This window comes from Bos javanicus, chromosome 2 (assembly GCF_032452875.1).
Source record: "Bos javanicus breed banteng chromosome 2, ARS-OSU_banteng_1.0, whole genome shotgun sequence".
Taxonomy (NCBI): Eukaryota; Metazoa; Chordata; class Mammalia; order Artiodactyla; family Bovidae; genus Bos; species Bos javanicus.
In genome coordinates, this window is record NC_083869.1 from 131,053,126 (window position 1) to 131,067,659 (window position 14,534).

At 59.9% G+C, this 14,534-nt stretch overlaps 1 protein-coding gene across 2 annotated transcripts in view; it reads left to right on the forward strand.

The window, feature by feature from the left end:
- The window catches only part of RAP1GAP (RAP1 GTPase activating protein), a 51,606-nt gene that overhangs the window by 22,406 nt on the left and 14,666 nt on the right, over positions 1-14,534 (forward strand). For both annotated transcript variants that reach the window (XM_061394144.1, XM_061394147.1), the window contains exons 4-11: positions 5,182-5,217; positions 6,157-6,204; positions 7,430-7,468; positions 8,042-8,227; positions 11,700-11,803; positions 12,077-12,155; positions 12,523-12,576; positions 14,261-14,344. In XM_061394144.1, the coding sequence (XP_061250128.1) occupies positions 5,182-5,217; positions 6,157-6,204; positions 7,430-7,468; positions 8,042-8,227; positions 11,700-11,803; positions 12,077-12,155; positions 12,523-12,576; positions 14,261-14,344 (630 nt within the window). The remainder of the gene's footprint in view (positions 1-5,181; positions 5,218-6,156; positions 6,205-7,429; positions 7,469-8,041; positions 8,228-11,699; positions 11,804-12,076; positions 12,156-12,522; positions 12,577-14,260; positions 14,345-14,534) is intronic.

A 14,534-nucleotide genomic window follows, 5' to 3' on the forward strand; every position in this document is an offset into this window, starting at 1 on the left:
GTCTGTGACATGTTCTCCGTCCCCCTCTCCCGGCTCTGCTCACATTAATGTTGATGGCGGAGCCAGTCTGAGGAGCAGGTGACCTCCGTGCATCAGTGGGCAAAGCCCTGCCCCTCCCTGGGCCTCAGGTCCTTGTCTGTAAAATAGAGGGGACAGTTGCTTCTCTACCCACTAGGCCCATTTGCAAAAGGGTGATGACTGTGAAAGTAATCTTGGAAAGTTACAATCAGGAAGTTGAGGGATGATTGGCCTCATTATGTTCCCAGGGCAGGAGAGAACACCCAGAAGGGACATCTCTCTCTCTGGGAAGCCACATTGTAGAGACACAGAGCTACCCAAGGCCCTCCTACCCTGTTCCCTTGTAGGGGTTTTTCTACTCAAGGATTTAGAAATCTGCACCTGTTTACATATACAGCCTACCCACACCTACACACACAGGCACATCCACATGTCTGCAGATGTAATCAGATTTGCACGTGTACACACGCAGGTATATACAGATACATGTGTACAGACACACAGTCACATCTGCTCTCAGAGTCACACACACACAGTTGCAGGCACACGTGTGCGCACTCTCCACTCCTGGCACACACACGTCTCCACTGATGCAAGCAGCTCTTGCCTCCTCCCCGTGTGGGAATGAATGTTTCTCTGGCTGCATTTTGATGGGTGCCCGGAAGCGCTCAGGCCTGAAAGTGCCTGCATAAATCAATATTTGCTGCTGTTAATTATTAAAAACAAAGCTACGCTGTGTCTGGAACACACATCTCCAGGGTTCCCGCTGGCTTCCTGGGCTCCAGCCTGACCCATGGCCAGGTCTAGGGGAAAGGAAGGTGCAGTGCCTTCCTTCCAGGAGCCCTTGGCCCTGAGATGGAGAGTGGTGGTGTGTAGCTGCCAACAACTCCTTCAGGGAGCTGAAGAGAGGTTGGGTACTGAGCTGGTGGGCAGCCCTGCCCTGTAGGGTCCGAAGCAGCTGGTGTTGACTTGGCCAGAACTCAGGAAGCAATTACTGCTTTCCCAGCATCTGTCTGGGGAGGGGGTGCTGCGGCCCTGCCCCCACTCACAGTGGCAGACACAGTGCAGGGTCAGCTGGAGGGCCTGCGGAGGCATTGTATTTTGCAGATGGGGAAGCTGAGGCCTACAGAGGTGGCAAGGGCTTACTCAAGTCTACTCAGCAAGTTTAGCAAGGTCAGAGCTAGAACCCACATATCCTGAAGTCCTCTCCACGCATGGGGCCTTGGCCACCCCTGTTCCTGCCCTCTCCCCAGGGTCAGGGGCAGTAAGGGACAGGTATGGGCCTGGGGCCTGGGGAAACCAGGGTACCAGTTTGCCTGTCAGGCATTGGTGGGGATGGAGGTGGATTGCTAGTTCTGCCTTTTCTTAGCCGTGTGATCTTGAGCATACATTATCTCTTGGAATCAGTTTTCTCTTCTGTAAAATGGGGATAACATTCCTACCTCTTGAGTTGTGGGGAGAGGATCAGACTTGCAAAGGGTCCAACATTAAGCAGATGCTCAAGAAAACCCCTGTCTCCAACCTAAGCCTCCCATCCCCGCCGCTTCCTTCCCGACTTCAAAGCCCAGCCCAAGAAGCCCATCTCTGAGGCCCTAAGGCACAGTACCCAAGAGGAGGTTCAGTTCAGTTCAGTTCAGTAACTCAGTTGTGTCTGACTCTTTGAGACCCCATGGACTGCAGCATGCCAGGCCTCCCTGTCCATCATCAACTCCCAGAGTTTACTCAAACTCGTGTCCATGGAGTCGGTGATGCCATCCAACCATCTCATCCTCTGTCGTCCCCTTCTCCTCGCGCCTTCAATCTTTCCCAACATCAGGGTCTTTTCCACTGAGTCAGTTCTTTGCATCAGGTGGCCAAAGTATTGGAGTTTCAGCTCCAGCATCAGTCCTTCCAGTGAATATTCAGGACTGATTTCCTTTAGGATGGACCGGGTTAAGAGAGGTTAGAAGAAGGACGTTATAGGAAGCCAGGTAGGGACGCACCGGACAGACCGGGTGCTCTGGTGTCCGCTCGGGCGCCGGCAAGAGCGCGCAGGCGCAGTGTCCCGGGCCCGTGCGGGGCGGGGCCTCCCGTCTCCCCGCCCCGGATGCCCGAAGCCCCGCCCCGTCCCCGCGCCGCCCGTACCTGGCGCCCCGCCCCCTCAGGGCCCGGCCGCCCGGCGAGCCCAGCGCAGGCAGCGCGCCGCCGGAGCCCGGAGCCGCGAGCGCGGAGCTCGGCGCTGCGGGGACCCAGGCGCGTCTCGCGCGGGCCGGAGCCGGCCGGGCCAGTGGGAGCGACGCCGGGGTCGGGGGGCCGGGGCCGGGCCGGGCTCGGGATGGCGCAGCCGCGGCCCCTGGCGCCCCCCGGCCGTCCCCGGAGAGGATCGTTGCCTGCAGGGGCCGGCTGGCAGGTGAGGACCGGGGCGAAGGCCGAGGGGTGCCCGCCAGAGACGGTTCGGCCCAACTTCTTCGGAGCCCGGCGGGCTCTGTCCCGGGCAGGGCGGGTGTGCGAGGCTCCGTCATGGAGGGTGTGTTCGCTTCTGGTCTGACACCCGGCCACCGCGGCCACAGGGCACACCCCTGTCCTGGGGTCCCAGGCCCTGGGCTCTTTCTGCAGCTGCCTGAGCAACAGAGTGCCCATGGTGGTGCTGTGGCTCTGGGCTAGAGGGGCACTCCGTGTGTGTGTTTGTGTGTGCACGCGCGCACGCGATAGCCTTGGGACCACTTCATCATCCCCTACCCCCCTTAACGAGGGGTCTGGATGTCACCATGTAACTCTGCTTGGAGCCCTGGGCCACTTGGCTCCCAGCCTTTCCTGTGTCAGGGCGTCTGGTGCACGAGTGAGGCTGGATCTGCGGTGTCACTTGTTGCTGTGCGTGCCCTGGGTGACAGTGAGCCCTGTGTCAGTGTTAGGTGGCTGCGACTCCTGGTGCCTGCTCCTGGCCGTGTGAGGTCACCCCAAGTGGGGTGTCCTGGAGGACACGGGTGCCCCGGGATGGCCGGCGCTGGGCCTGTGCTGGGTCGAGGCTGTGTGGCTCATTCGGGCACACGACCGCTGTTGCTGAACAAGGTACAACAGACGCTGCTCGCTGTACAGCGTGTTAGTTGACAGGCGTGTTTGCCTGCCTGGACTGTGAGTCTGTGGTCTCCGCCGGCACTGCTGTGGAATTGTCTCTTCCAAGCTCTCAAGTGTCGGGTGTGGCCACGAGGGCCGCAGGTCACCCATCTCCTGGGACACCTGTCGTGCGTTTTCCAGGGTGGGCGTTTCTGTGGGCAGGCCTCACAGCGGGGTGCACGAGGGGTGTCCGTGTCTGGTGATCTCTCACAGAGCTCTGTCTGCGTGGTTGGGGGGAGGGTTCAGACCCAAGCCCCTCATCCTTGGCAATTAAGCACTCCCCTAGCTATTGCATGCTTTTTTTCTTTTTCTCCGAGTGCTGTGGGATCAAGTCTGGCGTGTCTGTTACACAGGGTGTGTGACTCTGACGGGGACGGTGAGCTTGTGGGTGGGGGTGGGGCTCTGTGGCTCCGCTTCCATGAACATACCTGCCTGTGTCTGCAAGCGCGTGTTATTGTATCGCTCAAAACACGGTCTTGAGAGCAGTCGTGTGGTGTCTGTGTAGCTTTGTGTGCAATTACTGGTGCAGTTGCACAGATTTTCATATGGGTGGGGCTTCCCAGGGGGCCCAGTGGTGAAGAACCCACCTGCCACTGCAGGAGGCACTGGAGTTCGATCCCTGGGTTGGGAAGATCCCCTGGAGAAGGAAATGGCAACCCAACCTGCTCCAGTATTTTTGCCTGAGAAATCCCATGGACAGAGGAGCCTGGTAGGCTATAGTCCGTGGGGTCTGCAAAGAGTTGGACAGGACTGAGCGACTAAAAGCAAGCAGAGCAAAACACAGGGATGGGTTTGCCTCTGTGTGTGTGGCTCCTGGGGGACTTGGACCTGTGTGTGTGTGAGGGAGTGTGCTGTTGTGTGACATAGAACACTGATATGTGTTTGTGTGTGTTCGTGTGTAGCTCTGAGTCTAAGAAGTGGTGCACACAGACCTGGTGGGTTTGTGCGGTGGGTTTCTGTGTGTTTGCTTTCTTTGGTACAGTGAGACCGTGTTTAAATATTGGCGTGCAGGCCTGTGTGTGTTTGATCCAGAGAGAGAGAGAGAGAGAGAGAAGGCATATGTGCTTCCTGGTGTACAACCCCACGGCACGTGTGTGTGAGCTCCAGAGGTGCCCCCGCTGGACAGCAGGAGCCGACTGAATTGAGGCCTTGAAGGTGCTGGGGGAGGGGCGTGCTCCTAGAGACTCCAGGGGCTTCCCAGGCCCAGCCCCCAGCCCTGCCAGCCAGCAAGGATGCCGCCTTCCAGGAAGGCTCGTAGGGAGTTGGCGCTGGAGAGGCCGAAGCTGCCAAGCACAGCTGGCAGATGGCTGGATTAACCCCGTGTGTGCCCAGGCTGGCCTCGGGAGAGCCCGGTGGCCATGTGAGGGGGAGGAGGGGCTGTGTGTGCACGCAAATGCAGGTAGGGGAGGGTGTGTGTGCACTCACACGCTGGTAGGGGAGGGTGTGTGTGCACTCACACGCTGGTAGGGGAGGGTGTGTGTGCACTCACACACAGGTAGGTGAGGGTGTGTACACTCACACTCAGGTATCAGGCCAGTGGGACATCTCAGCATCCTCTCTCGGCCCCCCAACAGCCCCAAAGCCCACACTGCTTGGTGGGGAGGGTGGGGTCCTCCTTCCAGAGGTGGGTGGCACCACCGACCCTCCCCAGGATCCCAGCTGGGTTCATCTCTGGAGCTGCGACCTGGGGCTCCTCTGAGGGGCTCGTGGGCCGATCGTGGCACTGCCACTCCTGCGGTGACAGGGAGGTGTGTCTCTCCCTGAAGGTCATGGCCTTCTCATCTGAGGCCCTCCTTTGGGGCAGAGCATCACTTGGGGTGGGCTGCCTGGAAAGGGTCCTGGACTCTGGGTGGACAGCCTGAGGCAGCTGGTCAGACTCTCCCAGTCCGTGGCACAGAGCCCCAGCCTAAACGGCGTCCCTTGTGGTCCCTCTGCTGCTCGGACAGATCCCCAGGGATGGGTCGAGGGCTGGAGAACCGGGAGGGCTGGGGTGGGTGGAGATACCCTGGGGACTTGCGGTGTCTGCGGGGCCACCCCAGCGCTGACCTGCTCTCCCCATCTCTGTTGCAGAACACAGATCTGTTTGAGATGATTGAAAAGATGCAGGTGAGGCGGGCTCTGAAGCCTGTTCTAGGGAGCCACCGAGGGAGCGGGGCTGGGGCTTGGGGGGCGGCCCTTGCTGTATCTTCAGCCCGACATCTCTCTGAGGACCGGCCCGGGAGCTCTTGCAGACCGTGCCAGGAGGAGATGGTGACGGTGCGGCGTCCAGAGCTCCCCGTCGGGGTCAGAAGAGAGGACAGGCACTGATAATGCCCAGCTCCCTGGCTGACCCCCGGGGCCTAGGGCCCACCTGGGTCTCCCCAGCTCCCATTCCTGTGGAGGCAGCCGGGTTCAGCACCTCAACCCACCCTCGCCTACACAGACCATCCCCCGTCTCCCAAGAGCGTCGCAGGCTCTGTAGGACCCCCATGTGGAGTGGGAAGAGGGCACGGGGCAACCAGAGGCTGGGCTGCAGCGGGGAGGGCAGCCCCCATCCCCCTGCCTGACCCCTCCGCTCCTCCACTCTGGTCTTCCAGGCCCCTTGCCTGCTGTTTGGCTCGGGTAGGTGTTGGGAGGTGTGGGCATGGCACTTGAACAAAGCTCGGGAGCTTGCCTGAGCTTTGGTTCACCCTTCAGACCCTGTCCCCCGCCATCTTTCTGTTTCTCTGCCTCTCTGAGTTTTCTGTCTTTCCGTTCCCACCCAGCGGCGCATCTGTGTAGACGCCTCCCTCCCTCCCCAGCTCCTGCATCAGCCCTGCCCCCACTCCCAGCAGCGGCCAGCGCCCCCAGCTGCTGCCCGCCTCCCTCAGCCCCAGGGCCTTCTAGGAGGGCCCGCCCTTCCGAGGCCGGAGGCCTGGGTACCCAGCACCCTGCCCTGGGAGCCCCCACTCCCACCCCGCCCCCAAACATCACCATCTACCTGGAGGGGGTGCTGCCTGCAGCGGGGAGCGGCCCTGCACTGGGCACGGCAGGGCCATGATGGGCTGTGCTGCCTTCTCTTTGCAGGGAAGCAGGATGGATGAACAGCGATGCTCCTTCCCACCACCCCTCAAAGTAGGTCTGGACACTGGTCCCACTCCACCCTTCTGGGGGCAGTCGGCTTCCCGAGCAGTGCACTCCCAAGGGCTTGGGGATGGAAGGGGATGGGGACGGGGGAGGCAGGCCCCCTTTCTAGAGGTGGGAGATGTGATGGCCGAGTGGAGCAGCCAGCCCAGGAGGACCCAGCATCCTTTCCTGGAGCGGTCTCACTGCCGGCCAGGTGCTAAGGCCAAGGGGGAAGCCGGGCACACCTAGTCCCTGTGCTCTGGGAGGCCTAGATGCGGAGAACCCCTCGCTTGCTATAGGCCTGGGGCCCTTATTCCACTCCTCCTCACCAGCTCCACTCCGCTGTAAACTCTCCGTGCCTCTCCAGGCTTCCCCCTTCCCAGAACTGAAGCCGCATCCCTCACAGCCTGCTGTAAGAGGTTTTCCTTGAAGCCAGCTATACCCAGGACCCGGAGGCGTGTGCTCCTCGCACCTTGTAGCCCCTGCCTGGGAAGACTGAGGGGGGTGGGGGCAGGAGATGGGGAGGGGGTGGCCCGGTGGCCCCCCCAGCCTCCAGAGGAGACTGCCAGGAAACTCAGGACTGAAAGACACGTGTGGAGTTTCTTGAGACTCAGAATTTTCTTGGCGTGGGGGCTGTAGGGCCCCTCCTGATAGGTATCGAGCTCTGTGGTGGGTGACTGGGGACCCCTGCCCTCCAAGAAGACCGGTTGGTCCTGTAGGAGTGGGCCCAGGGCTGTAGGGATGAGGGCTTTCATGGCTACAAGGCTCATGCTTTGTCCAGAGCCAGGCTGCTCAAAGTGTGGTCGTCAGACCAGACGCATCAGCGTCACCTGGAGGGCAGGTTGGCATGTAACTTCTTGGGCTCCACCCAGACCCACAGCCTGGGAAGCTCTGGGGGTGGGGCACAGCAGTCCATGTAACCAGCCCCCCAAGCCATTCCCATGCACTGAGGGCCACCCGTCCAGAGGTGTGTCTCCTGGGGAGGCTATGTGCCTCCTTTTCACCGGGCAGAGGGAGGCTCGGAAGAGGCTGCCAGCACCTAGCGAGCTCAGCCTGCCCCAGCCCCTGCCTCGTGGGGTCACCCCCCAGCCCCCCACCGTGGGATGGGGAGGTGAGGATACGGCCCCATCCACTCCTCCAGCCTGGGGGCGGGGGTGGGTGATGCTGGCGGAACCACAGGTGTCCTGGGGAGGCTGGAGGAAAGGGGTGACCTCTGCCCTGCCCTGTTTTGCAGACAGAGGAGGACTACATTCCGTACCCGAGTGTCCACGAGGTAAGCAGCCGGAGACCCCACGGGGCTGGTCTCCACCCTGAGCCTGGGAGGCGCTCCAGCAGGGAGTCCAGACACCCAGGTCCTCCTTCCTGTCACGAGCCTGACCGCAGGCCTTGCTGTGGGTGCTGGAGCCTCCGTTTCCAGGCCCAGGACTTCAGAGCCCACTCAAACCCTTAGGCGTCTGAGCCCACATGCCAGCCTCTCGGCCAGCGTCACGCCCCACCCCCTCCCCCAGTTCTACCTGTCCCCACACCCCCATCCTCCGAGGCTGTGTGTGTCTGGGTCTGGGCCTGCAGGGGGAGGAGAAGGGTTCGAGCTAGTATTGGTTTGGCAAAAAAGTTCCTTTGGGTTTTTTCCGTCCCATCGTCTGTAAAAACCCGAACAAACTTTCTGGCCAACCAAATAGGTGGGAGGGGGCCCTGGGTGTGAGCCGGGGGACCCTCGGAGGCTCCAGGCTATGCCCTGGTACCCCTCAGCCATGACAGAAGTGGCTCCGGGTCCAAGTTGGGGGGGGTGTCCCAAGGCCCCCACCGAGGTGCAGGGTGGGTGACCCTCAGCTGAGTGCTCCTTCAGGTCCTGGGCCGAGAAGGGCCCTTCCCCCTGATCCTGCTGCCCCAGTTTGGGGGCTACTGGATTGAAGGCACCAATCACGAAATCACCAGCATCCCAGAGACAGAGCCGCTGCAGTCGCCCACGACCAAGGTGAAGCTGGAGTGCAACCACACCGCCCGCCTCTACCGAAAGCACTTTCTCGGCAAGGTGGGGTGGCCCGCTGGGCTGGGAGTGCCGGGCTGGGTGCGGAGGGGGTCACTGCGCAACCCTGGGGGTGGAGGCTGGGCTGGCCGGCCATCCCAGGAGTCCAGGGAGCATGTGTTGTGGATCCGCTCATTCAATCAGCAAATATGGATGGCACCAAGGCGGCATGATGGCGTAGTGGTTAGCAGAGTCTGCCTCTGACTGCGTGGGACCCCGGGCAAGTGGCTTTCCCACTCTGTGCCTTGGTTTCTTTACCTGTACAAACGGAGAGGGTGGTGATTCCCACCTCATGCCTTCAACGCGATGCTATTTGTGAGGCGTATAGAAAGGCCTCTGGCGCCAGGCAAGTGCTCAATCAGGGTGAGCGAGTGATGAGCGCCAGCTGGGTGCCTGGTCCGGTTCTGGGCGCCAGTGATACAGCAGCGAACAAAACAGACCCAGGCTGTGTGCTCAGGCAGCTTGAGGTGGGCGATGGGGTGACCTGGACGGGGGCAGCCCCTATGCCACCACCTGCCCCAGATCCAGGCCCCTGCCCCATACAGCGTGTGCTGGCATCGCCCAGCTCCTGGGCAGAAGCTGCTGGACGAGGCAGCGGGAGCTGGGGAGGAGGTCACACGCCGGGACCACACTCCAGGTGCCATCAATTACGAGTGCAGTGGTGGAATGTTTGCGCCGGCTCTGGGGTCTCGTGACCTGAGGGCGCTTCTTGACTCCTCTGTTGCTTCGTGGAGTGACCTTGGGCAGGTGTCTAACCTTCCTGAGCCTGTTTTCTCATCTATAAAAATGAGGATGATAGAAGTACATGTGAAGCACTGAGAACCACGCTTGGCCCCTAGTAGGTGCTCAGTGAAATGTTAGCTGTTATTACCCCTTCATAATTAACTCTGGGACAGCAGGACTGTCCTGATTTTTCCAGAAGAGGAAACAAGAGGCTCAGAGGCACAGTGGATCGGTTCAGGTCACACAGTTACCGAGCTCGGAGCTGGACCTGGCTCTGGCTGACCTTCCATTGAGACCTGCCGGCTTCCCAGGTGAAGAACCCGCCTGCCGATGCAGGAGAATGAGAGACGCAGGTTCAGTCTCTGGGTTGGGAAGGTCCCCTGAGGAGGGTGTGGCAACCCACTCCAGTGTTCTTGCCTGGAGAATCCCAGGGACAGAGGAGCCTGGCAGGCTACAGTCTATAGCATCACAAAGAATCAGACACGATTGAAGCGACTCAGCATGCACGCACACACGTGGTCACGTTCCTGGCATTCGCTCCCAGGCCTATATGTGTGCGCGTTTGTGTGCGGCATGTGTGTTTGCACACATGCGGGAAGGATGCACGACTCTCTGAGGTGTTGAGGAGCTGCGTGTGCTGAGTCTGGGTCCACGGCGTTGGCCTGGTCCTGGTGGGTGTGGGTGCTAAAGGGTGACGGGAACCAAACCAGCAGGCTCGGCCTCAGGAGCTACGCCTGGGGACAGACCCAGAGCCGGGCAGGGGGTTGCACCCGTGAGTGGAGGGGGACCTGCATCCCAGGAGCCCACAGTCCGGAGGCTCTTAGTTGGTGAGACCCGGGGGACTGTGTGACCGCACATACAGTTGGCACTCAGAGGGGTTTGCTAACAGAGTGATGAGTGACAGCGGTGAGTGACGGGACGAAGGCAGAGCCATGAGCACCAGAGGATCGGAAGGGGTACAGGTCAGGAGTTCCTGGGGGAAGCATAATGACCAGGGTCCGGTTAGCAGCACAGAGAGGAGGGGCCGGGGGCCCGCGGAGAGGGGCAGGGCCGTTCGCCCCTCCAGGCAGGGTGACTGGGGAAGCGGTGGGCCCTGGTCTGGCAGAGGTTAGGGTGACTTTGGCCTTGGTGCAGCCCTCCTTGCCAAGTGCCTGCCTCTCCTCTTCTGCACATGGTGCCAAGCACTGGGGGTTTCCACTACCCTGTGCCCAAGCAGGGCTGGGAGGCCTCTGCCCCAGGTCCCTGCAGACGCCCCTGAGCTGTGGATGTGCAGGGCCCATCCCCTGGCCCCTGCATTTTTTTCCTCCTGCCCTTTGAGTGCAGCTGTTTATATTTAAATCCCATGGGCGGAGGAGCCTGGTGGGCTGCAGCCCATGGGGTGGCGAAGAGTCGGGCACGACTGAGTGAATTCCCTTTCACTTTTCACTTTCATACATTGGAGAAGGAAATGGCAACCCACTCTAATGTTCTTGCTAAATAGGACTTCCTTCCTCGATGATGACTCCTGGCGTGGGCGTGGCTGGGGAGCCAAGCTGGCAGGAGAGCCCAGGGTCACGTGGGGTAAAATCTGGCACTCCCGTCCTTGGCCTTGGGGCCTCCCCACCTGGAGGTGCCAGCCCTGCCCTGCTCTCAGGGGTGCCAGCCCTGCCGCAGTCTCCCCTGGGCCCTGGGGAGTATTTCTTCCCAACCCCGCGGCTTCCCAGGTACGGCGGGACGATGGGAGCCAGCCAGGCCAACCGCCCAGTGTGTTCATGATGTTTCGTTTCCTGATTTCCTGATTCTCACGGGTGCTGGCTTCGGGGGCCACAGAGCTACGAGTTGAACAGTCAGTCAGTCGACATATTTTTATTGAGCACCTACTGTGTGGGCTTCCCAGATGGTGCAGAACCCGCCTGCCAGTGCAGGAGACAAAAGGTTCGATCCCTGGGTCGGGAAGATCCCATGGGGTAAGAAATGGCAACCCACTCTAGTGTTCTTGCCTGGAAAATCCCATGGACAGAGGAGACTGGTGGCCTACAGTCCAGGGGGTCGCAAAAGAGTCGGACATGACTGAATGCATACGTGCGCGCACACACACACACACACACACGCACACACACACACACAGATACTGTGTGGCCAGCTCGGAGAAGGGTAGGGGCTGGGAGATGCCATGTACATACAGATGTGGTCCTGACCTTGCTGAGGACTCAGAGAGCCGAGGTTACTATAGACATTCAGGAACCCCTTCTCTGCTTCAGGCACTGCCTCTCCCAGTCCCCGCCGCCTTCCCACAAGGTAGTTGGCCTCACTCCCACTTTATAGACTAGGAAACAGAGGCACAGAAAGGTAAGGTGGCCTTCTCAGGTTGCCCAGCTGGCCAGCAACAAAGCTGGGATTTAAATGCATGTCTCTGAGAGCTTCCCTGGTGGCGCAGACAGTAAAGAATCTGCCTGCAATGCAGGAGACCCAGGTTTGATCCCTGGGTTGGGAAGATCCCCTGGAGAAGGGAATGACAACCCGCTCCAGTACTCTTGCCTGGGAATCCCATGGACAGAGGAACCTGGCAGGCTACAGTCCACGGGATTTGCAAAGAGTCAGACACGACTGAGCGACTAACACACACACACGCACTCTCTGAGGCAGAGTGTGCTGTCAGCCCGGACATCCGCTGCTTGGGGAGGGACCCCCGCCCCGCGGGGAGCTGGCCTTCTGGGTGGGTTTCTGGAAGCCTCAGGCTCAGCCTGGCTCGCTCCCTTGGCCCCCCTCCCCCCAGGAGCACTTTAACTACTACTCGCTGGACACCGCCCTGGGCCACCTTGTCTTCTCACTCAAGTATGATGTCATCGGGGACCAGGAACACCTGCGGCTGCTGCTCAGGTGAGGGCGGGGTGAGGGGGCCTGCGAGCAGGGAGGGCCGCGGACTCAGGGTCTGCAAGCCCATCCCAGTTTACCCGCTCTTCTAATGGAGGCCCAGAGAGGGCAGGCGGTTTTCCTGAGGCTGCACAGCAGGTCAGCACCTAGGCCAGCCCTGGCCCCTCCTCCCCTCTGGACCTCCCGGAGGTCTGCCCCTCCTGGTCTTACTGGCTGGGGCGGGGCTCCCGTCTCCCTTTCCCCCTTCCTCACCTCTCAGCGTGGGTTTTCTTCTCCCAGGACCAAGTGCCGGACATACCACGACGTCATCCCCATCTCCTGCCTCACTGAGTTCCCCAACGTGGTCCAGATGGCAAAGGTGAGGCGTCTGCTCCATTGGGCGGAGCCCTGCAGGCAGCCCCCATGGGCCCAGAGCTGGGCTGCGGCCTGGCCCCTGCAGACCCTCGGCTTTAGCCCCAGATCCTGGTCTGGGTGCTGCGGCCTGTCTCTGGGGTCCTGCCCCTTCCGCGTTCCCCTGACACGTGGGCTGTGTGTTTGGGGCACTCTTTGGGCACCGTTTGGAGACAGGGGCCCCAGTTCTGCCTGCCTTATTCTGAGTGACAGCACGCCCAGGCTGCTTCAGCCCTGACTGCACATCTCTGCTGTCTTGCTGTCCCTGCCACCCGACTTTGGCCCGGGAGGCCCAGAGGGCCCACCCTCAGGCCTTCACTTATCTCTTGCTGCAGTTGGTGTGTGAGGACGTGAATGTGGATCGATTCTATCCTGTGCTGTACCCCAAGGTATGGCTGGACCTGGGGAGGGTGGGTAACTAGGAGATCAAGCATGTATTGGGCACCTGCGCTGTGCAGGGTACTTTCCCTAAGTTCTCTCATTTAATCCTCACAATAATCCTGCAAAGTCCGCGGTTTGTAGAAGAGGAACTAGAGGCCCAGAAAGGTTTGCCTTAGGGACGCCCAGCAGATAAGGAAGTCCACATTTGAACCCAGTGCTGTCTGCCTTGGAGGCAAGTCTTTCTTGCCTCTGGAAATTCTCAAGTGCCATTTGGGGACCCATCTAAGGGTCATCTGTGCTCCCGAGCCAAGGCTCCACTGGCCTTGCTTTCTGACTCCGGAGGGGACCTGGGGAGAGAGTAACACAGGCGCCTCCTTAGGTACCACCCAGCAGATGGCAGCTGCACTTGCAGCTCTGGTGCTGGGTGCTGAAGTCACTGTGATAGTGTGGGATGAAGGAGAGGGGCTTTAGTCTTCAGTAAGCCAGCTGCTGCTGCTGCTGCTGCTGCTGCTGCTGCTGCTAAATCGCTTCAGTCATGTTCAACTCTGTGCAACCCTATAGACAGCAGCCCACCAGGCTCCCCCGTCCCTGGGATTCTCCAGGCAAGAACACTGGAGTGGGGTGCCATTTCCTTCTCCAATGCATGAAAGTGAAAAGTGAAAGTGAAATTGCTCAGTCGTGTCCGACTCTTAGCGACCCCATGGACTGCAGCCTACCAGGCTCTTCTGTCCATGGGATTTTCCAGGCAGGAGTACTGGAGTGGGGTGCCATTGCGTTCTCCACAGTGAGCCAGAGGGCTTCTCAAAAGAGCTGGACCCTGAAAGACAGGTGTAGCCTGTGGCTCTGACTGAATTCCCCAGCAAGGTGAGGTCCCTGAGAAGTGAGTGGTCCAGGAAAGGTCCCCTGAAGGAGGGTCTCAGTGATCAGGTCCCACCTCCCAGGTACAGAAGAGGACAAGATGAGGAGGGGAACTTGCTCAAGGCTCCACAGCACAGTGGCGGGACTTGGCCTGTCCTAGAATGATGAGATGACTTCATAGAAGAGCTGGACATCAGGCCGGTGTTAGAGCAGAGTTGGGGTGGGAGCTCGTGGGCAAAACTCAGGAGCAGTGAGCTTAGGCTTTGGAATCCAACAGACCTGAGTTCAAGCCCCAGCTCTGCCATTTGGCAGTTGTTGACCTAAGCAAGTCAGTTCCTTCAGCTCTCAGAACCTGGGCATCTTCATCTGTGAAATGAGGGCAGTGAGAGTCCCTCACGGACCCTTTCCAAGAAGAAGATGAGATGATGCATGTGGAGTGCCTGGCACAGTGCTTGGCACGTAGAGCCATAAACAGGAACTTGAAAAAGCGGTGTGTCAGACTTTAAGAGAGTGAACTTATGGTTCCCAGTGGGGAAGGATGGAGGGAAGGGATAGTTAGGGAGTCTGGGAAGGACATGCACACACTGCGATATCTAAAATGGATAACTGACAAGGACCTACTGTATGGCATAGGGAGCTCTGCTCAGTTATGTGGCAGCCTGGATGGGAGGGGAGTTTGGGGGAGCATGGATACATGGGTATGTTTGGCTGAGGTGCTTTGCTGTGTGCCTGAAACCATCACAACATTGTTAATTGGCTATACACCCATATAAAATACAAATTAAAAAAGGAAAATAAAGGCAGTGTGTTTCACCCGTCACCCTCTCCCTGCAGGCCTCTCGCCTCATTGTCACCTTCGACGAGCACGTTATCAGCAATAACTTCAAGTTCGGAGTCATTTATCAGAAGCTCGGGCAGGTATGCGGTCCCCTTCTCCCATCTGCCCATGTACCTGGGGCCTCAGAGCTTTGCCACGGAGAGCCCTTACCTGGGGACTCGAGCTCAGGAACCCCAGGCCTGCCAGAGGTCCCCCTTCCAGCCTTCCTGGGTGTGAGTGGGGGATGGCACCCCAGCTTGATGACCTCTGCCCTCTGTGTGCCTGCCCCCC